This window comes from Siphateles boraxobius, unplaced genomic scaffold (genome assembly GCF_051911475.1).
Source record: "Siphateles boraxobius isolate OS27281-9 unplaced genomic scaffold, OSU_SipBor_1 20, whole genome shotgun sequence".
In the NCBI taxonomy this organism is placed as follows: Eukaryota; Metazoa; Chordata; class Actinopteri; order Cypriniformes; family Leuciscidae; genus Siphateles; species Siphateles boraxobius.
In genome coordinates this window covers 2017451-2041428 of record NW_027508811.1, presented here as the reverse complement: position 1 = coordinate 2041428, position 23978 = coordinate 2017451, and the positions used below count along the sequence as shown (strand labels likewise).

The 23978-nt window shown below is 41.7% G+C and overlaps 1 protein-coding gene across 2 annotated transcripts in view; it reads right to left on the bottom strand.

Moving 5' to 3' along the window:
• rmdn2 (regulator of microtubule dynamics 2) overlaps nucleotides 1–3742 on the bottom strand; it is a 55132-nt gene extending 51390 nt beyond the window's left edge. Inside the window, exons 1-3 of one of the 2 annotated variants that reach the window (XM_077236370.1) lie at nucleotides 3692–3742; nucleotides 2800–2887; nucleotides 1130–1557 (exon numbers count right to left, since the gene is read on the bottom strand). In XM_077236370.1, coding sequence (XP_077092485.1) covers nucleotides 1130–1551 — 422 coding nt within the window. In that variant the 5' untranslated portion in view covers nucleotides 1552–1557; nucleotides 2800–2887; nucleotides 3692–3742. Of the gene's footprint in view, nucleotides 1–1129; nucleotides 1558–2799; nucleotides 2888–3691 lie in introns of those variants that run through there. The other variant, XM_077236369.1, reaches the window with a different exon arrangement.
• Nucleotides 3743–23978: the final 20236 nt, after the last annotated feature.

Sequence of the window (23978 nt, the reverse complement as noted above, 5' to 3'; positions counted from 1 at the left end):
AATGCGTCTGCTTTACGGCATACCTCACTTCCCCCACCACCCCCCACTTCCTCAAATTCTGACGTGAGAGCCCAACTAGCGTTTGTTTGCCGTATGTATGTTGTTGTCCCGGCCGAAGCGGCAACTAAAACAAAGAAGGCAAAGGTTTTGTCGGAGGAGACTAGAAAGAGAAAAAGGGAGAGTGACAAAATAAAAGGGCGGACGAGGATCAATATTGGTCCAGCGTTCACTCGCTGGCGTGAGCTAAAGGAGGAGGAGGAGGAGGGGTGCCCGACCAATGCTGACCTGGCCGTCATGCTGTTGGACTAGTAAATATATTGCTTGTATACTATCTCTATTTTTTTTTTTTTCAAATTTGTTGTCTGCCTGGCCATGTTACGGAATCTATCTGGTCCTCCATTTATTTTCATGATAGTCATGTTTGTTTATTTATTTTTCTGGTGAAAGTGTCTTGCCTCAGGCTATAATGTAAATCGATTTTTCAAATTTGCAGATTCATCTATGGTAGCTTGATATTATAATATTGACGATATATAGCTATCACCTACCACACAAACACTGAATTGAATTAGCATTTCCATTCTGAAAACAGTAGCCAATAGGCTACTTTAATGACAGTGGCTTGTAAACGTGAGCTACGCGATCTTTTGGCGTTTGAAAAAAATAAAACCCATGAAATTATATTCATATGACATGCTAAAATATATGGCAATGTACCTGGGATGAAGACATTTCACACGCAACGCTGGCTGTCTGCCCAAGACATGAAAACTCGCGAGAACTCAAGACGGTATCGGCTTGTCACGGATGTACGTGTATCCCCTGGTGTAACCATGACAGATTTTACGACAGTAGTAGAAGACAATACTGTTTCCCAACTGTAGGGGGAACCCGAGCGCAAAAGTTACATGGTGTTGCTTTAATTTTGTGTTTCGAAGACAAATTAAAGCCTTATGGGTTTGGAACAACATAAGAGAAGGGGTTATGGCGACACTGCATACAAGTAATTAATGACCGAATTTTTATTTTTGGGTGAACTATCCCTTTAATAAATATGTGTCAGTTAGGGGGAAGGGGGGAAAAATGCACAATTGAAACACCTGCCAAGTTGGGATCTCAGTAAACTCACCCTCCTTCACTCTCTGCCTCTTCCGAGCTTTGTCCTTCAGTTCTATCTGGGACAGCTGCTCTTTTTCTCCTGGCGGGAGTTCGATGAAGTGGACTTGCCTTGCGAGCACCAATTTCTTCCCTGCCTCGGCCCCTAAGCTGATCTCTGATGTTGTCCTGCAGGTGTGGAAGTGCCTCCTTCAGAGCTTTTACCTCCTCTTTGAGCTCAGACACACAATGGATCAGAGCACCCAGCCGATCCAGCACTTCGGCCTGGCCCGTCTGCAGACCCAGACTTCCTCTCATGTGATCTGCATTGCTGCTCTGGTGTACGACTCTGCCACCACCTGCTCCAACTTTCCGGAAGTATGCGATCGCCAAGCTGATCCCAGCAGCCCCGGCCAGAACTCCCAAAGCCAGAGCCCTGCTGTCTGCTTGAGCCATCCTAAACTGCAGAGACAAGACAGAAAGAAAAAACACAGTGATTAAACACTTCAGATCCAATGCACATAAGTATTCTGCTAATTTTTATGCAAACAAACAAACACATGATCCTAAGGGACAGCCAATTACACAAGAAAATCATTTCATGGCTTGTTGAATTTAATCAAAACTAGGTTAAAAATAATAGGAATCACTAAGGGAAAGTTTGTTTATTTCAACATTTTATTTCATCAAAATTACTTTTTTGCAGTTCAATTAAATAGCCCTGCACTATGTCAAAAACATTTTTATTGTAAAGAAAGGAAAAAAAATTATTTGTTTATTTATTTACACTGTATTTGTATAGTTTTTTAAATGAATAAATATATGTACAGGGTGAATAAAAAATAAATAACTACTAATATGATAAGATTTTTTTTGTTTTTAATAGAAGACTCTTGTCTCTTATGCCCACCAAGGCTGCATTTATTTGATTAAAATGCAAAAAAACTAAAAACAACAAAACAAACAGTAATATTGTGGAATATTATTACAATTTAAAATAACTTTTCTTCTGTAGGCCTAATTTATTGCTGTGATGGCAAAGCTGAATTTTCAGCATCATTGCTCCAGTCTTCAGTCTCACATGATCCTTTAGAAATAATTCTAATATGCTAATTTGATGTTAAAAAATTTATATATTATTATCAATGTTGAAAACAGTTTTGAATTTTTTTCCAGGGTTCTTTGATGAATAGAAAATTCATGTATTTGAAATAAAATCTTTAGTAACATTTGATTATACATGTCTTTACTGTCACTTTTGATCAATTTAATGCATCCATGCTTAAAAGTATTTTTTATTATTATTTTTTTTTTTTTACTTTCTATTCATCAAATTGTACACAGCTGTCCTCAACATTGACAACATAAATATATACATACATATTACACACACACACACACACACACACACACACACCGTAGAATGTTTATATATATATATATATATATATATATATATATATATATATATATATATATATATATATAAGATGTCAAGATGTCAGAGAAAGAAACATTCTAAATAGCAGCAAGGGGTTAATCAGCTGTCAAGGTCTTTCCGGGCAATATGCGATCTGTCTCTCTCTATATATAGCTACACATGTTGCGGAGGAAAAAATAAACCTCTACCATCCTCAGAACAGAGTAAGCCCCATCAGCAAAAGCATAATACATCGATATTCTAATAAAAAGAGCAGATTTTACCTGTTTAAATTCCTCTGAGCGCTGCGGTTCTTCTGCAATAACAGTCCGTATCGCTCCAGTGCTCGATGGTGAAGGTTCCGCCCAGATACTGCAAGCATTTACAGTACAACTTAATTCGAACCTAAATGTTAAAAATCCTTTGCAATAACAACGAACGATGGTACCATGGTATCATATCGTGTTGTTTATTTTTAAAATTACACGCTCAAAAAGCAAGTTTGATGCAATAATAAGTTTTTACATGGGAACTTGAAATCGGTTGTAACATGGTCATGTTTGTTCTTATAGTTATTAGCAGCTGGCTACTGTATACATATTTGTACTTTAAACTATATTGAACTATTTATAAAGAGGCACCATCACCATTAATGTTATAAGGAATCAAGGATGCCCTCCTCTCATTGTCACTCTCTGCAGCCATTCTGTACGACTGTATGAATGTTGGCCTTTTCTTGCAAGAAAATAAATAACCTTTAAGTACAACAGATACATGTTATTCTCTTATTCAGTGATGTAAAATTGTTTGCCACCACAATGTTAATGACCTGCCAAAAACAGATGAAGTAAAGTATCAAAGTTCATTAAAATCACTCATTAACAGAGTCACACTTGCACTGCTAATATACACTGATTTAACTACAAAAACAGACTCCAAAACAGACCTGCCGAAAATGTACAACTAAGTTAGCTTACAATTAAGCTAAAAAAAAACAAGCTGTTCTTGTCATGCATTTAAATAATCTGTAGGCTACGACATATGCGCACAAAAAATCTCTTAGAATGATTAGAATGAGCATAATCCTGTAATCATATTCCAAAAAAATAAGACAGAGAAAACCCTAACTCACCATCAAAGCAATGTTAGAAGTTGACTAAAGTTTGGAAAACTTACTGTAATGGAGCAGGTCTGTGGCCTTCACTGCCGTGGAGTTCAGTGCTATGGTGTGTTTCTCTCTATAAACACGTGTATCTGATCAACCTTGAACTGTGGTTCAGCTGTTTCAGCGTCTTCGCTCAGACATTTAGCCTACTTTAATGATACTGCACTCAATTACAGTGTACATTACACTGTAGCCTATGTTAAAAAATGCTTTTGAAAGAAGTATCCTGTGCCCACGAAAGCTGCATTTAGTTGACTAAAGATACAGTGAAAATATAAATAGCCTATTATTCCAGTTTAAATAACTGCAGAGAATATATTTTATTTCAGTATATTTTAAAACTGTATTTTCAGCATCAGTACTCCAGTCTTCAGTCACATGATCCTTCAGAAATCATTCTAACATGCTGATTTTGTGCTCAAGAAACTGTGTGTTTGTGTGTCTGTGTAAGGATGCTGAGAATATATATTAGAATATACATATATATTCAGAAATGTAATACTCTCAAAAGTCAAAAGTTTAACTTTCTTGCCTGTGATTTTGGCTATGTAAAGCAACCTTTAGTTTTAGTAAAGTTGTAATATAAATACGAATTATTGATAGACTTAAAGTAACACCAGGTAACTTTTGCTTTCGGGGTCACCCTACAGTTGGGAAACAGTATTGTCCTCTACTACTGTCGTAAACTCTGTCATTCTACATGCACATGCATTTGTTGACAACCATGATAGCCCTGAACACTGTAGGAGGAGGTCACATGCAGGTGTTCTGCTTGCGTCGCATGTGAAATGTCTTCATCCCAGGTACAGTGGCATATATTTCAGCATGTCATATGAAAATAAATTCATGGGTTTTATTTTTTTTCTAACGACAAATGATCGCGATGATCACGTTTACAAGCCGTGTCTGTCATCATGTAATAATAGACGAGAAGCAAATGCAAGTAAACAGTAGATTTAATAAAGATGATGATGATGATGATGCAGTACAGGCAGATGTAGAACGGGTGACACAGGGACTTCGGTGGTCAGGATCCGGTGGTGAAGAGACGATGGTGCGGTGACGGTGAAACAGCAGACGAAATCCAAAGACGAAGACGGAGAACAGGAACTGGAACACAAGGCAGGAACTGGACACTGGAACACCAACACGAACGACATCAAACAACGATCTGACAAGGATGATAGAACAGCGGTAAGTATAAATAGAGTGGTGAGATTGACTGCAGCTGGTGAAGTGAATGAGGATCAGCTGAAGTGGATCAGGTGATGTCATACATTCACGCCCACTACACACGTGCATTCAAACCACAACATAAACACGAGACGAGAAGGAACAGAGAATGTGTCTACCGTGACAGTACCCCTCCTCCTAAGAACGCCTCCTGGCGTTCCCAGACTCCTTACCCTGTCGATTGTAATCATCGATGAGGGAGTGATCCAGTATGTCTCTAGCAGGCACCCAACTTCTCTCCTCCGGACCGTAACCCTCCCAGTCCACCAAGTACTGGAATCCGCGTCCTCTCCGCCTGGAGTTCAGTATACGATTAACCGAATACGTGGTCTCCCCATCTACGAGTCGCGGTGGGGGAGGAACCGGGACAGGCGGATTAATATGAGAATGAAACACGGGTTTAATTTTAGATACATGGAAGGCGGGATGGATCCTCCTGTACGCGGGAGGCAATTTGAGGCGGACTGCCACCGGGCTAATGATCTTGGTGACAGCAAACGGGCCAATAAATTTGGGAGCAAGTTTGTTAGATACGGAGCGAAGAGGAATGTTCTTGGTTGAAAGCCACACCTTTTGACCAACGACGTATACGGGAGGCTTCGACCTGTGGCGATCGGCCTTAGCCTTAGTGCGCGCCCCCACCTGGAGTAGAGTCTCACGGGCTCTAGTCCAGGTACGGTGACACCTCTGAACAAAGGCGTGAGCGGAGGGGACCGCGACCTCGGATTCCAGACTGGGAAAAATTGGTGGCTGGTAACCTACACTACACTCAAACGGAGATAGGCCCGTAGCCGACACTGGCAACGTGTTGTGGGCGTACTCCACCATGGAGAGTTGTTGACTCCAAGAGGAAGGATTCTTGGAAACCAAACATCGCAACACTCTCTCCAAATCCTGGTTGGCTCTCTCGGTTTGACCATTGCTCTGGGGATGAAACCCTGAGGACAAACTAACCTTCGCCCCCAGTAATCTGCAAAACTCTCGCCAAAATTTGGACACGAACTGGGGTCCCCTGTCGGACACCACGTCAATCGGAAGGCCATGTAAACGAAAAACGTGATCTACGACTGTAACCGCTGTCTCCTTAGCTGAGGGTAATTTGGGTAAGGGGACAAAATGGGCTGCCTTCGAGAATCGGTCCACTACAGTCAAAACGACTGTGTTCCCCTGAGAGGGCGGGAGGGCGGTAATAAAATCTAGTGCGATGTGGGACCAGGGTCTCGAAGGAACCGACAGCGGTTGGAGTAACCCATCTGTAGGTCGATTGGAAGTCTTACCAGTGGCACAAACCGAGCAAGCCAAAACAAAATCGTGAATGTCGCGAGCCATAAGTGGCCACCAGAACCGTTGCTTGACCAAAAAGCTAGTACGATTAACTCCTGGATGGCAAGCCACGTTGGAGTTATGACCCCACTGAATAACGTCGGACCGTAATCCCTCCGGCACAAACAATCGGTTCGGTGGGCAACCGGGCGGAGGCGTTACCCCTTCTAAGGCCTTCTTGACCTTCGATTCGACCTCCCATATGAGTGTGGAAACGAATAGAGTTTCGGGCAAAATACACTCGGTAGTAGACGGGCGTTCGGAAAAATCAAATATACGGGATAGTGAATCGGGTTTGACGTTCTTGGAACCCGGGCGGTATGAAAGAGTAAAATCGAAGCGACCGAAAAATAATGCCCATCGAGCCTGCCTGGAGTTCAATCTTTTGGCGGTTCTGATGTACTCTAGGTTCTTGTGATCAGTCCAGACAATAAAAGGTACCCCCGACCCTTCTAACCAGTGGCGCCATTCCTCCAACGCTAACTTAACTGCCAACAACTCTCTGTTACCAATGTCGTAATTGCGTTCGGCTGGAGATAAACGATGAGACAAAAACGCGCAGGGATGCATCCTGTCGTCTGTGGAAGAGCGTTGGGACAACACTGCGCCTACTCCTACCTCTGATGCGTCGACCTCCACCACGAACTGACGTGAAGAATCAGGGGCGACAAGGATGGGGGCTGAAACAAAGCGGCCCTTTAGTTTGGAGAACACAGCTTCGGCTGTGTCTGACCACCTGAACGTAGTTCTGGGGGAGGTCAAGGCAGTCAGAGGTGCGACTAGTTGGCTAAAATTGCGAATAAAACGCCGGTAGAAATTGGCGAATCCCAGAAACCTCTGCAGGGCCTTGCGGGAATCTGGGCTTGGCCAATCTACCACAGCCTTGATCTTCTCAGGGTCCATCCGCACTCCCTCAGACGAGACGATGTACCCTAAAAACGGGACCGACTGTGCATGGAAATCGCATTTCTCCGCCTTGACAAAAAGCCCATTCTCTAGCAACCTCTGAAGCACTCGTCTGACGTGTTGCACGTGTTCCTGGAGAGAAGAAGAAAAAATCAATATGTCATCCAGGTAGACATATATGAACTGATCGATCATATCTCGCAACACGTCGTTGACCAGTGCCTGGAAAACTGCTGGGGAGTTGGACAGCCCGAAAGGCATGACCAAATATTCAAAGTGCCCCCTGGGGGTGTTAAACGCAGTTTTCCATTCATCCCCCTCCCTGATGCGAACCAAATGATAAGCGTTACGTAAATCCAGTTTTGTGAAGATGGACGCTCCCTGCAACCTCTCGAAGGCTGAAGACATCAACGGCAAAGGATAAGTATTCTTTACCGTGATGTTATTCAGCCCTCGGTAATCAATACAAGGTCGCAGAGAACCGTCCTTCTTCCCCACAAAAAAGAACCCCGCCCCCGCTGGAGAAGAGGAAGGGCGAATGAACTTGGTTGCTAGAGAATCATAAATATATTTCTCCATAGCCTCCCTTTCTGGAATAGAAAGTGAATATAACTTGCCTTTAGGCGGAGACTTACCTGGCAGTAAATCTATAGCACAGTCATAGGGACGATGCGGAGGGAGAGAAGCAGCACGAGACTTACTGAACACCTCCTTCAGGTCCAGGTACTCCGCGGGCACGTTAGACAGATCCCCTGCTTCCTCCTGAAACACAGAAACAGGCACAGACGAACAGGCAGACACGAGACAAGACTTATGACATTCCTTGCTCCACTCCAGTACTGATCTATGGTGCCAGTCCACTCGGGGGTTGTGACGGATGAGCCAGGGGTGTCCGAGGACGACGGGTGCAAGGGGTGAGTCCATGATGAAGAATGAAATAGTCTCAGAATGGTTGCCGGAAGTGGTGAGGGTGATGTCTTCAGTGCAAAGGGAAATGGTGGGGAGTTCTTGTCCATTGAGTGCGTGAACGGCAATTCTGTGAGTGAGGGGTCTGAGGGGAATCTGAATTTTCTGTGCAAAAGTGTGGTCCATAAAATTACCTTCAGCCCCAGAGTCCAGAAGTGCATGGCAGTCGTGCTGTTGGACTGACCACCTTAGTCTTACCGGAAGGAGTGTGGAGGTAGATGTAATCGATGATGAGGTCTTCCTAGCGGAGATCCCACCCGATAGTAGCCTCAGTTTTACTATCGGGCTTGGCCTTTTACCGGACAGTTGTATGCGTAATGTCCCGCTCCTCCACAATACAGGCAAAGGCCCTGGGATCTCCGCCTCTCCCTCTCCTCCCGGGAAAGCCGAGCTCGACCCACCTGCATGGGCTCGGGATCGTAGACGGGGCTGACCACGTCCCTGCCGCTGGATCGTGGAGGGTCGGTCCCTGCGAAGGTACGGGTGGACGGGGCTCGGCGCTCGACCCTAGACAGCCGAGCGTCCACCCGCAGAGCCAAGTCGACCAACCCGTTGAGAGTGGTGGGTAGATCCAGGGCGTAGATCTCCCTCTGGACGTGGTCAGCCAACCCATGCAGGAACATATCCCACTGCGCCTCCTCGTTCCAGCCGCACTCCGCCGCCAGGGTCCGAAATTCAATAGAGTAGTCCGAAACCGACCTTTCTCCCTGCTGTAGTTCCGCCAGTCTTCGGGCTGCCTCTCTCCCAGAGACAGCCCTGTCGAAAACTTTCCTCATTTCGGCGGCGAGGGTCTGGAACGAGGCGCAGCATGGGTGTTGGTTCTCCCACACCGCCGTTCCCCAAAGCGCAGCCTTCCCCGTCAGCAGAGTGAGAACGAACGCCACCTTCGCTTGTTCCGTGTTGAACGTGCGGGGCTGTAAAGCGAAATGCATCGTACAGCGGGTCAAAAATGCTCTGCAAAAGGTAGTCTCACCGGCATAATGCTCTGGCACTGGAAGACGGGGCTCTGGCTGGGAGGGTCCTTCTGGTGGTATGGGAGGAACGGTCGGTGTGGGCGGCGCAGTGGGACCCTGTAGGCGTTGGATCTGCTGGGTGAGCTCGGACACCTGTGTCACCAAGGCCTGTACTGCGCGTCCCGTGTCGCCGATCTCTCGCTGCTGCGAATCCATCCTCCTGATGCTATGGTGAATGAATTCCTCCATCGATCTCTGTGATGCACTCGCTGCTTCTCTTTCCTGGTCAGATCGTTCTGTCATCATGTAATAATAGACGAGAAGCAAATGCAAGTAAACAGTAGATTTAATAAAGATGATGATGATGATGATGCAGTACAGGCAGATGTAGAACGGGTGACACAGGGACTTCGGTGGTCAGGATCCGGTGGTGAAGAGACGATGGTGCGGTGACGGTGAAACAGCAGACGAAATCCAAAGACGAAGACGGAGAACAGGAACTGGAACACAAGGCAGGAACTGGACACTGGAACACCAACACGAACGACATCAAACAACGATCTGACAAGGATGATAGAACAGCGGTAAGTATAAATAGAGTGGTGAGATTGACTGCAGCTGGTGAAGTGAATGAGGATCAGCTGAAGTGGATCAGGTGATGTCATACATTCACGCCCACTACACACGTGCATTCAAACCACAACATAAACACGAGACGAGAAGGAACAGAGAATGTGTCTACCGTGACAGCGTCATTATAGTAGCCTAGTCTATTGGTTACCGTTTTACTGAATCTATATGATACTTCAATGCAATCTTTGAGTTGTAGAATGTAGATAATAACCATATATCGTCAATATTATAATATCAAGCTACCATACAAGAATCTGCAAATTTTACAAATCGATTTGCATTATAGCTTGAGGCAAGACAAATAAACAAATATCACAGACATGTTAGGTATCCTAAAATATGATTTTGTACATCTTATATATTTACTTGCAAGATGTATGTAGAGTACACTTTTTAGGTCAAACATTTGCTATTTGCATTTCATCGATTGCAAAGTTCAAATCAGAACGAGAATGCTAGCGATAGCTAACCATCAAAAACTAGAATATCGTTTACTAGCTACCAGATTGATAATTTGCTACTCTACTATCATTACTTGATTCATGAAGATAAACGGAGGATAAGATAGCTTCCGTAACATAGTCAGGCAGACAAAAAAACAAACAAAGAGATAGCATGCAAGCAATATACCTACTAGTCCAAAAGCATGACAGCCAAGTTTACAAAGCGATCACTTTCTCTTTTTCTCTTTTTGCTTTGCTCCGATAAAACCTTTGCTTTCTTGTTTTTCTGTGCTGCTTCGGCCATGACTATAACATTTGGCTCGCACGTCCGATTTTAAGGACGTGGCGGTGGTGGAAGTGACGTATATGCCGTAAAGCAGTCGAATTTTGTAGTTCTCTTTGTTCGCCGGTAACTACCCGAAACCCGAAGTTTAAAAGTACGATTAAAAACGCTACAGACCCCGTCAGGCTATGGCAGACGTGTCATTCAACCTATTGTAAGTCGATGTACCATCACAAGAGACTTGGAAATATATTATGAAGGTTGAAAAGTTACCTAGTGTTACTTTAAATGGGGAAAGATGCATTTGGGTTCAGATGGTGTAGTTACAGCACCTACCAGAAGGGGTCCAATAGGGTCATGTTAACTGATCAAACTTTGACACATTGGTCAGACCTTGCAATATTTTAATATTTTCCCATTCTTGAACTCTTGAAAGGTGGTGTGTTGTACATAATACAGATCCGGTCAACTGCCAGATTGCTTCAGTTCTGCACTTCCTGCAAGAAAAATTATCAACAGGCACATGCCCCGCCACTCTCAAGGTTTATGTGGCCGCTCTTTTGCCTTCCCATGCCCTGGTTGACAAGGGTGCCTTTAGGGAGACATCCTCTGCTCGCTCACTTCATTCATGGGGCCAGACGATTGAGGCCACCTGTTAGAACCAAGATCCCTTCATGGGACTTACCTATAGTCCTCGAGGGTCTGGTTGAGACCCCCTTTGAACCTCTGGAGTCAGCGTCTGACAAACTTCTGACCCTAAAGATGTTTTTTTCTTATGGCTATAAGTTCTTTAAAAAGAATCGGGGATATGCAGTCTCTGTCGATCTCGCCATCCTGCTTAGACTTTGCCCCAGGAATGGTGAAAGTGATTTTGCATCCTCATCCTGACTACCTGCCTAAGATTCCTATCTCAACTGTACATCCGGTCACTTTCGAGACCTTCTGACCTCCACCATTCAGAACGCCGGAGCAGGAGAGATCTCACAGACTGTGTCCAGTCCGTGCTCTTCAGGCCTACGTCCACCGCACTAGCCAGTGGCGTAAGTCAGACAACTGTTCGTCTGTTATAGGGGCCGTAACAAGGGGGCGGCTGCCATCAAGCAGACCATTGTCACATTGGATCAGGGATGCTATTGCTCTTGCCTATGAGGCAAGAGCACTCCATCAGGGGGGTCGCCTCCTCTACTGCTGTTCTGGCAAGGGGTGCCCCCTTGCAATTTGTTTGTGATGCGGCGGGCTGGTCCTCTTCGCACTCATTCATAGGATTTTATAGTTTGGATGTTCATGCCACTCCGGGCTCTCACGTCCTTGAGTCGACATCACATGCTAATGTCTAGGACCTTCTTGCGTTCTTGTGAGCACACCTACACAACCGTTAGTGGTCCAGACACTTTCAAGCACGACGGCGTGGCTATTCTCATTCCCAATGTGCAGTGGGGTAGCAATTTAAGCTTTTGAACGGGAACGATCTGGGTTACTTGACTGTAACCCTTTTCCCTGAAAAAGCGGAACGAGATGCTGTGCTACATTGCCGTGCTGAAGATGTCCCGGGACTGCTCTTCAGACAAAATATCCAGACGATACACCTGTGGCTCATCTTTCAAATCTGTCAAGATTTGTTATGTCTGTGCCCACTATAGTTATTCGCTGCTGTATCCCATCCACTTCAATGATCCAAACTTCAGTGTGTTCAGAGGTGCTCTTTCTCATATATTTGTTGTAATATTGTGAAATTTCAGCTGCTGTGAGACTGAAAAGTCTTGTCATTCTCCTTTGACCTTTATGCCCACAGAACTGCAACCAACTTTTGCACCATTCTCTGTAAACTCTAGACACTGTGATGCATGAAAATCCCAGGAGATCAGCAGTTTCTGAGATACTCAGACCCTTTCTTGTTCACACCACATCCTCAAAAGAACTCAGATCCCAGCTTTCTGTGCATTTTGCACATACACACAAGAATTTCATTGAGGTTGTCGTAGAAGGGACATGAATCCATTTATTACACAATCATTACAAATACACAACATATTGATACAACATACTGATACAAATAAAAAAAACAGCAGTATTTAGTCACAGTAGGTGTATATAACAGCACCATTCAAATAAGAAATTGAATAATGTAAATAATAAAACACTACATAGGCTTCAAATTATACGTTGATTCGTATTTAAGCTACTGAAGTTTTACAATGAAGAGCAATGAGTGATTTTCTCCTTTATTGATTTATAAACAACTTTAAGAGCTCATGAAGCTGGGACGCATCCGATTTTCTCCCAACTGTCTACTTTCACTTTAGACATAACCGACTGTGTTTATGTAAACCTTGTGTATCTGACAGTTTAAGCGCAATAAGATGCGAAAACTTGGCACCAGAACTGCAAAAGATCTTTTTTAAAAGCAGTCCACATGTCGAAAAGAATCGGAAAGTGGACCAATAGCTCGTCGCTTTTACATATCACAAAGAAATAGAACCACGATTGGACCCATGAACGGACCCACAAACGAACGGTCGGAGTACGGTCTGAGATCACTTGCTTTGTTCACATCTAGCCAGCTACTTTCCCTAAAGCAGAGCTACCATTTGGCTAAAGACCTGTATGACTTTTGTGGCAATGCTGGCTTGCTGAGGCATAAATGGTATGTACATCGGAGCTCAGGTCGCTGCTACTGTATGTTTCTTCTACGTCTTCCTTAATTTCGGTTCTTAATTGCAGAAGGAAGAACAAAAGACTATATCACACTGGTGTTTACCTTGGTAATTTAATATCGCGGCCCTGCTCAGAGTGGAATTCCAACGCTGCGGTACCTTTAACTTTTTAAACGCTGCATTACTTAATTTTACATCTTTTAAATGCCTTGTACTTAGTGTATCTGCTCCTCATATTGCTGCTATAGCTACGATCTATAGACCTCTAAAACCAAATGCAGAATTTCTGTCAGAGTTTGTTGATTTGCTGACAATGTTGTGTGTTAAATTTAAAGGCCCATTGAAGTGCATTGGAACGCGAAGCTTTGTATGATGCGTTGACGTAATTTCCACTGAAACAGGAAGCTAAGGCAGGACATACTGAATGGCTCCTCCCCCTTTTCAAATAGCCAATAGGGTTTAATTTACCTCACAGACTGCAAGTCGTACTTGACAGGACCATGGAAACGAATCTGAGCGCTGATGATACGTTGGATGGAACGGAATGAAACTCGAGTGTTTGAGCAACCGAACACACATCTCCAACCCATATTGCTCTGTGACGTGACAACGGTCGCTTTGGCCTGATGGTATTTATGGCATGGGGCGGGACGCTTTAGATTCTAAAGGGCTTTTGATTGGACAGAAGATGTGATGAGAAGCTGAAGTCTGAGGTGATTTCATAAAAATCTGTGATCCATTTTAGAGGAAGTGAGAGACTGTAAGCTTTGAATGCTTATATCTCCTAAATGCAAATGTTGTCATTGTTTTGTAACACACCAGCTTATTCATAACCTTAAGGCTAACATATTCATACTAAAAGCAAAAGAAAATTGAGAATAAAGGACTGCGCTGCCCCCGTATCTCGCAGGAAGGATACAGGTCGGCCAGGTAAGACAGCTGAAAGAGACACAGAGCCAGTTAAAAGGAAGGCTTGGTAGACAGAATTCTGGAGCTGTGGAAATGAGTGGTCAGAGAAATTACCAGCTTGAGCAAAAGCTACACTGCAGCAGTCTTTTGTTTCCATGCTTTGCAGTCAGTTATTATGTGACCTGGATCCAAGCAATAAAAACAGGCAAGTTTGCGGTCTGAGCGTTTCAGCACAGGCTTTTCTTTCTCTGTTTTCTAAGAGGAAGGAACAGGTGACATCATTCTCTCTGTCTGGTCATTCATAAAATTACTGCGTCTTAACTGTCGTGTAAAAGAAAATACTGACCTGTGTGTAAATACTGACCAAACTCATCAGCTACAACTGCGGCTCCAGAGAGTGAACTTGCTTTTTGCTCATTCATATTTTGATTTCAAGGGGCCTTCTGAGAGAATTCTGATTCTGGGTATTTTAACATACATGTTGATCAGAAAGCCTGTGCTATGGCCAAAGACTTTTTATCTCTGTTGGACTGTTTTGGCCTTACTAAATTTGTGAATGTTTCTACACATTGGTCATATGCTAGACTTTTGCATATGTTAATTTTTTTAACTTGCAACCATGCATTTATTTATGTTGTGGTAACAGGTGCCCTGAATTCTTTTTTTAAGAGTGCCGATGGAAAAAACCTTATCACTGAAAAACGCCTCTCTTCGATGACAGCTGGTCTACCAAACCGGTTGAATATGAAACGAATCATTGCACATATAAAAGTTATTTTATGTACCGCAGAAGCTCTTTCCTAGTTCTGTTGAACTAGTTGAACTCTTTCCTAGATCTTGATCAGACTTGCTTCAGGTAAAAGGGACCCTTTGAATTTTCATTCAGATAATGTTTGAAAGTTTTGTATGAAATACATAAATATTGAATCTAATAATAATTTAATTATTCAACTGGAGTCATATTATATAATATCTATATAACAGAATGCCAATTCGTTCAATTTAAGATTTATTTGAATAATACATGGTTGTTATTATTATTATTATTATTATTATTATTATTATTATTGTTTAAGATAATAAATAATAATATGTATCGATGTAAATAAAATAAAATCAATTTATATAATTGGCATTCTATTATAAGATATGTAATAGGATTTCAGTTGAAGCAAATTATTATTCATGGACCCTACCTTAATGTAAAGATTTGTTACTGTATACTCTCTACATAAACTGATGATTTAAATACTTCAATAGCTTTTATGGATAACCCTTAACTACTTAATGGAGTCATATTACATAATAATATCTAGCTTAATAGAATGCCAATTCTACACTTAATTAATTTTTATTTTTTAATTCATATTTATATTTATGCATAATTGTTAAAATGATATACAATGTCTATTTTTAGGTTAAACTATTATGTACTGTTATGACATCTGCTTATCATCAGTACAATCTTGTTTCTATGCCTTATGATCTGAAAGCACTTTCAATGGCAGCCTTTTTAAAAGCAGAACCATTGATGACCGTGTCTAAGCATGATTGATTTTAAACTGTCATTTCTCAGAAAGATTTCTTGCCCTAATCAAGAATGGTCTGTGATTTTCTTTCAGACAAGCAAGAGCATCGTTTTAAAGAATTATTCACTCATAAACAAAAAATCTGTTTTTTCTCCTCGTAGTCCAATAATAATAATAATAAAACAGACATGTATATTGAACATGTGTAGCAGAGGGAAGAATTTTCAATGGAAAACTCCTTTAGCCTTTTCCTCACACAAATCAATCATATGAAGTGCAATAGAAGCTGTGTTCACTGCAAACTATCATTGTACTATAGAAAAGCTCCATTACATTCCCTCTTTTTGTGTTTCAAAGAAAATATAAAGCTTATGGGTTTATTAATACAACATTCGAAAGCTCTGAAGATGCTGAATCAAAGAAAGAAGCAGATAAAATCTTCATGGAAAAGCAAGAACCTCAAGTTCAAAGAGCTAAAACTGAAGAAGAAGGAAAAACTCAACAGGTCATCTACATACAAGAAATGGCTAAAAAACGAAAAGAGCAGGACTTTTGTGGCGAGGAACACCACTCTCATCGTTGAGGAGGAAAACCTGCTCCAGAAATATGCCAAACTGATCATCGAAACAGCCAAGAAGGCAGGGAGAAACACCTACCCGCTCCTGTCCATGAAGAGTGGGGTGTTCAGAACCACTCAAAATATAAAAGAGCTGAATGAGACCTCTGACAATCAACAGTCCAAGAAAAGTCTATTTCACCTGCTAATACTTAACAACTATCTAGTTGTTATAATGACTCTCTCTTGACTCTTCTATTGCATATGGAAGCTTGTTTCAGCCACGGAATAAAAAAAAATTAGTAATTGTACAATTATATAATATTTTGTAAGTTTGTATCTCACAATACAGATCTTATAATTTCTAATCTCACAATTGTGTGAAAACAGTCAGAAATGCAAAATATAAACTTTTTCTCAGCATTGTGACTTAGAATTGCGAGATATAAACTCACAATTGTGAGTTATAAAGTATGAATTGTGAGTTTGTACCTTGCAATTCTGTCTTCATTTCTCAGAATTGCGACTTCATATTCTGACTTTTGCAAGATACAAACTACATAAAAAAAAGTCAGTACTGTGAGATAAATAGCCACCATATTCCTTAACTGTTCCTTAAAAGTGGCTGTTGGATCCATCTTTGCCAGTTGAAATCAATGGAGGATACAACACACAGTCCAATTTCTTTATGTAACATGTATGCAAAAACGTGCAGTCAACCATGAGTCTAACCTGTACCGCCCCATTTAAAGACAGTGTAGTGATGGTGAAGCCCACATGAAGGTGTGTGAGGTGGAGCCTGCATGCATGGCTTCGATTGCTACGTGCAGTTTCACGGACGTGCTTCTTTTCATGAAAACACTTCATTGTTCCAAACCAACCTGTATTCGCTCAACCTCTAAACACACAAACCAACCCCAAAGCAGAAGAAGGTGCTGCTTCACATGAGATTGAATGATAGGTGTCATCCACCAAAGAACTCATTCTGATCCAGATTAATCACCAATGTCACGGCATGTTATTCAAAGACACACATGCTGAAAATACTGAAGTTATATATAAAGATCAGCGGCTATCTAAGCATCAGACGCCTGTGGTATGAATGGAAGACTCAAAGATACAGTAAATAAAGACTCTTACATAAAGTCATCCAAGATATTTTATATAACTGGAATCTCTCATGGTGGTTTTGAAAGATGGTAGATATACAGCCACATCATAAAAGCCAGCTTATGCAACTCCATATATAGATTCTGTCACTATTAATATTTTATTGAGGTCATCAGAATTGTTTGCATGTTAATTCCCCTTTAGATAGAAGCACATGTTTTGATGTGCTTGATATCTTAGCTCATAAATATTAAATATGTTATGCAGGCATGTTTCGACCATCAATCTGCAAAAACTAATTTCTTATCAGTAATGTCATAACTGTACTGTCATTGCAACACAATTAAATTATGATTCGCAAATAAATATACAAATTTAAAGGGAAAGTCCACTCATTCAGTCAATGCTGAAGGGGAATTTCATTGAATCCAATGAAAAGGGTTCCCAAATAAAGGTGAAAGCCACATCCCATCAGGTCCAAAGAAAAGACCGAGCTCTCTGCTGCAGAGCAGAGGACCCTAATTAACAGCCCGACCAGTGGGGAAGGAACACTCAAACCCTAGAGACACGCAATGCAAGGGGAGCTGGCAAAGAGTAAGCTCCAACCATCAAGCTGTCTTACAAGATTTCAGGACACCAGCACTCCCATAGTTGCCAGATAACGAAAAGAGCTTTTAATTCCAGACGAATAAAACAATCTTCATCAGGTTCTCAGAGATCCCACCGAGCGTACCCACAAGGGAGTGGAGGACCCTACTTTAAGACCCTCAGCAGTGGAGGAGGGTTCTACTCTACACTCAACCCTGAAGACTCGCTTACCAAGGGGAGCTAGCAGAGTGCTAGCTACAACCAACTGAAATGCTGTCTTTATTCCAGACTGAAAGAGATAAAGGGGAGAAGAGGACCCTACTTTGAGACCCCAACACCATGGGGGAGGGTTCTACTCTATACTCAACATGGATTACTCACTTAATTAACAAGGGGAGCCCGCCAAGCACTATAGCTACAACCTATCGATAATGCTGTCCCCAGGATACGTACCAGACTTCAGACTCCAACACTCCCTCGTGTCCTACAACGGGAAAGGTTTGCAAACATACAATCCAAAAGAGCATTCTTCGTTGGTTCCTAAAGATCAGTCGAGAAAGCTCCAGTGGGGAGCAGAGGACCCTACTTAAATACCTTGACAATGAGGGGAGGTTCTACTCAACACTCAACCCAGAGAACACGCAAGTCAAGGTGTGGCGAGCAGGACGAGGCCGAGGGCTGTGAGAGAGCGGCGTGAGGCCGGTGGCGTGATTGCTGATGAGCGACACCTGTGCGATGCACCGGTCTCGTATCTCTCACGGAGGAGCGGAAGCATAAAAGGAGGAGCGATCGATGATCGCGAAGATCGAGAGAGGACCAGGTCTGGGCTATTTTATGTGATTTTTTTTGTTTTGTTTACAGAACCGGCTGTAAAAGTCTGACTCGCTCAGAGAAGGGGGTACCGGTTCTATGGCCCCTTTGCACAACAGTTTCGCTATTTCTGCGCGGAGTAGATGTGCTACTTCCGTATTCACTTTAGTCGCGGTCCATGCTCGAAAGCGCGGGGCACGGCGAGCGAACTGTAGTGAATAGCCCTGTCTTATTGTGCTCACTGCTTCAGCACCCATTCTGATATCCCTGGAATACATGCTTTTACATGTACAGCTAGGGGCAGAATGGCCTCCGGGTTCCGGTCGCCGCACTTCGTGGGCTCGGGAAACTGAACCGGAGGTATGGGTGCGGCGCGCGCGTCCTCGGTGCTTGAATACAGCGGCTCGCTGACAGCGGTGGCTGGCTGTTTCATATGTGACGTCCCAATTGCTTTGAATGGGGAACGTTTTGTGAACAGGGAACAGACTTAATGGACTGGCAACAATCTCCATAGAACATGAACTGGCACAGAGAATCGCAATAGAGGATGCAGTTAAGACCTTTGCTGCGATGAAGGACCGCCGTGAGCGCTTCTGAAACGTAAACTTGCTCTTTAGTCGTTATTTAAGATACTGACCCTGCTGATAATATAATGTGCTTGCGGACATTTCATTTGTGTGTGTTTTACGCACATAAGAAAGTGGTGTAAAGAGATTTGCAACAGTAATTTGAGGAGGTGAAATGTGATTATTTGGAAAAGTCCTGTCATGACTGCTTAAAGAAAAATGCCAGCAGGCATTTGCCTCCTGCATAAACTTTAATATTGTTGACATTTTGGGCACACTCGTGTTGCGCACTATTTACGTTATATGTAGGCCTATGGCTTATTGGTCTTTGTGTGTTATTGCTGGTTTTGCGTTATATGTATATGGCATATTGGTCTTTGTGTGTTGTTGCTGGTTTTGCGTTATATATATGGCATATTGGTCTTTGTTTGTTGTTGCTGGTATACGTTGCAAATAGAGGGGCGGCACAAATGTTTTTCGCCTAGAGCGGCAGAAGTGCACTCGCCGGTCCTGACTGCTGTCCTATAAGCAGCATCAACATGAAAACTCACCTAGTCAACTAGCGCAATTTTGATTTTAGGCACCAGCCAAAGTTGTTACACTCTCATATGATTTTTTGAAGGATTTTGTATTCTTTGCACTGTTCTGAACATTGATATTTTATGTATTTAATAACTTTTTCATCTCTTCATCTCTGTAATAGCCTTTCCATCTTGTTTTAATGTATTTTAAAAAGCTAGCAGACAAAATTAAAACTGTTGGATGATAGATATTCTTCATTATTTCTATTCTTTCAAACAATAACAGTAGGCTACATAGTTTTCTAAATTTTTAAATTGCAGTGTCCAGGGTTTATTATGGGGAGGGGGATTTTTACTCTATTCGAGTGTAAGGTTTCCAAGTAATTTTTACTCTACTTACTCTACATTTTTAGGAAAAGAATGGTACGTTTACTTGAATATATTTTTTCAGTACTATTTCACTCCTGCTCAGAACTTATCTGCACTTGCATGTTCATTCCAGGAATCATTTATATACCTGTAAATGTATCATTCCTCTTTTGCACCCGACCCACAGCGGACTTTTCCCTCCACGGACGCACATCGGTAAATTAGGGAATGAACTTACGCTCCCGGGGGCGGTTCAGCGAAAAGACTAAGCGTGTTCTGGCGCAAACGTTCCCTGGTGCTATTTTGCCGTTTCAGAAAACAATTCCGCCACAGACCAGGATAAGCGTCAGAGGCGCGTTATTCAGATATTATTTTAAGGGTGCATGCTTGGCCATAATGTAGCGTGTGCACAACGCACACACACAGTGCTTCTCTCATTTACACAGACGCAGCAGTTCCCATTTTTGCAAACCATACATAAAAATAAAAATATTACCACACGAGAGAAATCATTGTGGTGTCCATGAAGATGTGTAAAAATAGGCATAAATCTAGCATACACATTTACCCAAATTTTTATACTCCTTTTTAACCGAAGCCAATTTGGGTGGGTTTCTCCCATCCCCATACAATGTCACTTTTCTGTCTTTTACGGCCCTGACGAAAACGTCGGTCTCCTGCGCCTGGCAAATCCGCCATCATAATAGCATTCCGCCATTGAACAAGCGCGTCTGCTTTTAATGTGAATGGAATGTGAGATGACGCTCTGATTGGTTTATTTCAGGTTACGCCCAAACCACACCTATGAGTAATGTAGCTACTTCAGACCAAGCCATTTTAGATTTGCGTTTGGATCCGCCCACAAAGTTACTTGCGTTTTGAGTTTGATACTTGTGTTTCAGATCATTAAAGGCACACTATGCAAGAATTTTACCTTATGAAACAGCTTCAAAGTCATTTCGGTGGTAAACAAACTCATAGTAGGACGAATCATCCTGGTAGTAAAGCTTGGGGGGGACGCCGCTGGAAAAACCAGCAATGCAAGTTTGAGAGGAGCACCCCCGACAAATATCGCGAGAATCACGAAATGCTTTACGGCAACGACGTCACACACATCAACAACAACATGAAGCACGAAGACACTTGCACGCATTACAGACGTGATACTCGAGTTGAAGATGGAAAAAGCAAAGAAAACGCAGTCGGAAGAGACTAGGAAAAGGAAATGAGAATCTGACCGCGTGAGGAACCGGACAAGAGTCCCACTCGCTCGGGCATTTACTCGTTGGCGCGAGCTAAACAGCAGCACATGATGCAACAGCATCTTGTTGATGTACTAGTAAGTAAATATCTTATTTGTAAACTTGTTCGCGTTCTATATTGTATGTTGTTGCGCTTGCTTGTAGTATGTCATTTTTTACGATGCTGTTCATTCATCCATTGTTGATAATTAGACCAGTCCAATAATTTATCATGAGATTATCATGAGAACAGTTGTCAATATCTCACATAATTATCAGGACACAAATAAGCCTAGAGGTTGTAAATACTGTAAACGAGCACAATTGGCAAACTATTATGATAAATTGCAATAATCATGCCTAATGACATCATAACGGCGAATGTTATTAAATAGTGCAACGTACATTTAACTTTATTGATGCCATCTGGCGTTTTGTAATGTTTACATTATACTCAAAAAACACAAATGAAATTATACAGTAGTCCTAGCCTATAGGCTATTTACTTTTGATTTAGGAGCAATCATGTAAAAACGTTATAAGCCAGCAAACGCGGTAGGCAACTTTATTATTATAAAGTAGAATAACACTTGACATATAGTTATTATTATCCTTTTACCGTCATCAGTAGTTCAGTAGACTATGCAGTAGCCTAATATTTGTATGAAATCGTGAAATATTACCTGTTCAATATCTTCGGAGTCTATCTGTGCCTGTTACATGCCCGGCGCTTCTATGCTACCGAACAGGTACCAGTGTGGGGTGGCGTGGGGTGGGGTGGATTGGTGGGGGCAAGTATTCCACAGTGACTCTAGGGGTCGCTGTTTGACAAAAACGGAATTCCTGCATAGTGTGCCTTTAAAATAGGGGCCATAATCTGATGGTCTGTTCATGCATGTAAGGGCAGTTCAGTGCTTATCAGAACCATCAGATTTTACTTGAACTTCACTGAACTTCCTGAGGATAACTTTTAAAAAAAAAACAACAACAAAAAACAAAAACAAAAAAATGCTGCTTAGATTTATCCAGGTCCAGGAAAATGTTTCACATTCCAAAGCTGCATGTTTTGAGATACAGTAAAATAACTGCCAGACATACCTGTGCATAAACTGATTTTAGAAAAAGAAAAAAGAAAACATGCTATTTTCCTCACCATGAACCTGTTCCAATACCCAGTGCCCCCATGAATTCATAACTCACTATATTCTATAAAAAGGATTCCCGTTGGCAGTGGGCCCATACGGGAGTGAACAAGAGATTAATTGATTGCTTCCTTTTCTCCTCTCCGTCTAAAGTCTGTACGTGCTTCAGCTACATGTCAGTGGCCTCACACACCAGCAGAACAAGATGTGCAGCGTCTGTAAGCCTGGAACATGCTATCTCAAACTATTTAAGTTTACTCTTTTAGTCAGTCTGGCATTCATAGAGTTCAGTTATCAGAGTTCATATTCAGTTGTAATTAAATTAATTTTCAACGTTGTCTTGATATTTTCCCTAACTTTCATTGGGAGCAATAAAAATATAAATAAATAAGACAATTTATATATATATATATAGTAAGAGCAGAACTTTGCAAATGAGCATTTAAAGAAGTGTGATACTTTTTTTCAATTTGATCTCCCTTTAATGTCTAAAAACTCATTAACAGCAGAATGTTTAGAATTTTGTGGTTGAAACATTGGTTTCAAAATAAAAATTAAATAAAATTGTAATTGCATGTAAGCGTATGATAAAAGATACCAGTTTTCTGTAAATAGTTACAATTATTATTTAAATGTTTAATCAGAAATCTAGTGGAATATGAATATGAATGTTTACGGTTGTAAAGCAGCTTGCACAGCAATATAGAATTTATCTATGGCAACTCAACCAATCAAAATTCAGATTCAGAATTCCCTATTTTAACCATTAGCACTTCATCTGCCAACATATGTTCATTTAAATTCAGTGGATTACAGAATGTAAAAAACTTGAGTGAAGGTGTGCACATGCAGACATATCCCAGGAGGGGGCGCTTGCATTACTGTCATCGACTATCATCTCTGTTAGACCGGCTGCCAAGGGATCCTACTGTGGTGTTTTTGTGGTGTGTTTTTTGTGACTTTTGACTGCATGCTCTTTCCTGTTGTCAGCTCAGTTTAGCCCTAAATGCTTAATCTGCCCACAAACAAGACAGAGATTCATCCAGCATGAGTGCGTATTTCTGTGTTAATGAGTATGACAAACTTTTTCCGGCGGGAATTTGGTTAGAAACAGATGCTGACATTTGTAGAGGGTGTTTGTTCATGTTTTTTTAAGTTTGTCAGTTGTAGGAGGGAAAGAGTCTATTAATAGAAATGTTATGACCAGCCCTGTGTTAGTTTTAATGTAATTTGGATTTCCAAGTCCAAACAACTCCAACGGTCAAAAAGAGCCAAGCTTTTGGTCCATCAGTGGGTGGTGTTTTCACCTAAAGAGTAAAATCATGTTTACAAAAATCACTTCATTAGTCATTAATCTACACATCATTAGTTAACATTTATTAATGTATTAACCAACATAACAATGAGCAATACATTTGTTACAGTATTTATTAATCTTTGTTCATGTTAGTTAATAAAAATACACCTGTTCATTGTTTGTTCATGTTAGTTCGCAGTGCATTAACTAATGTTAACAAATACAACCTTTGATTTTAATAACGTATTAGTAAATGTTGCAATTAA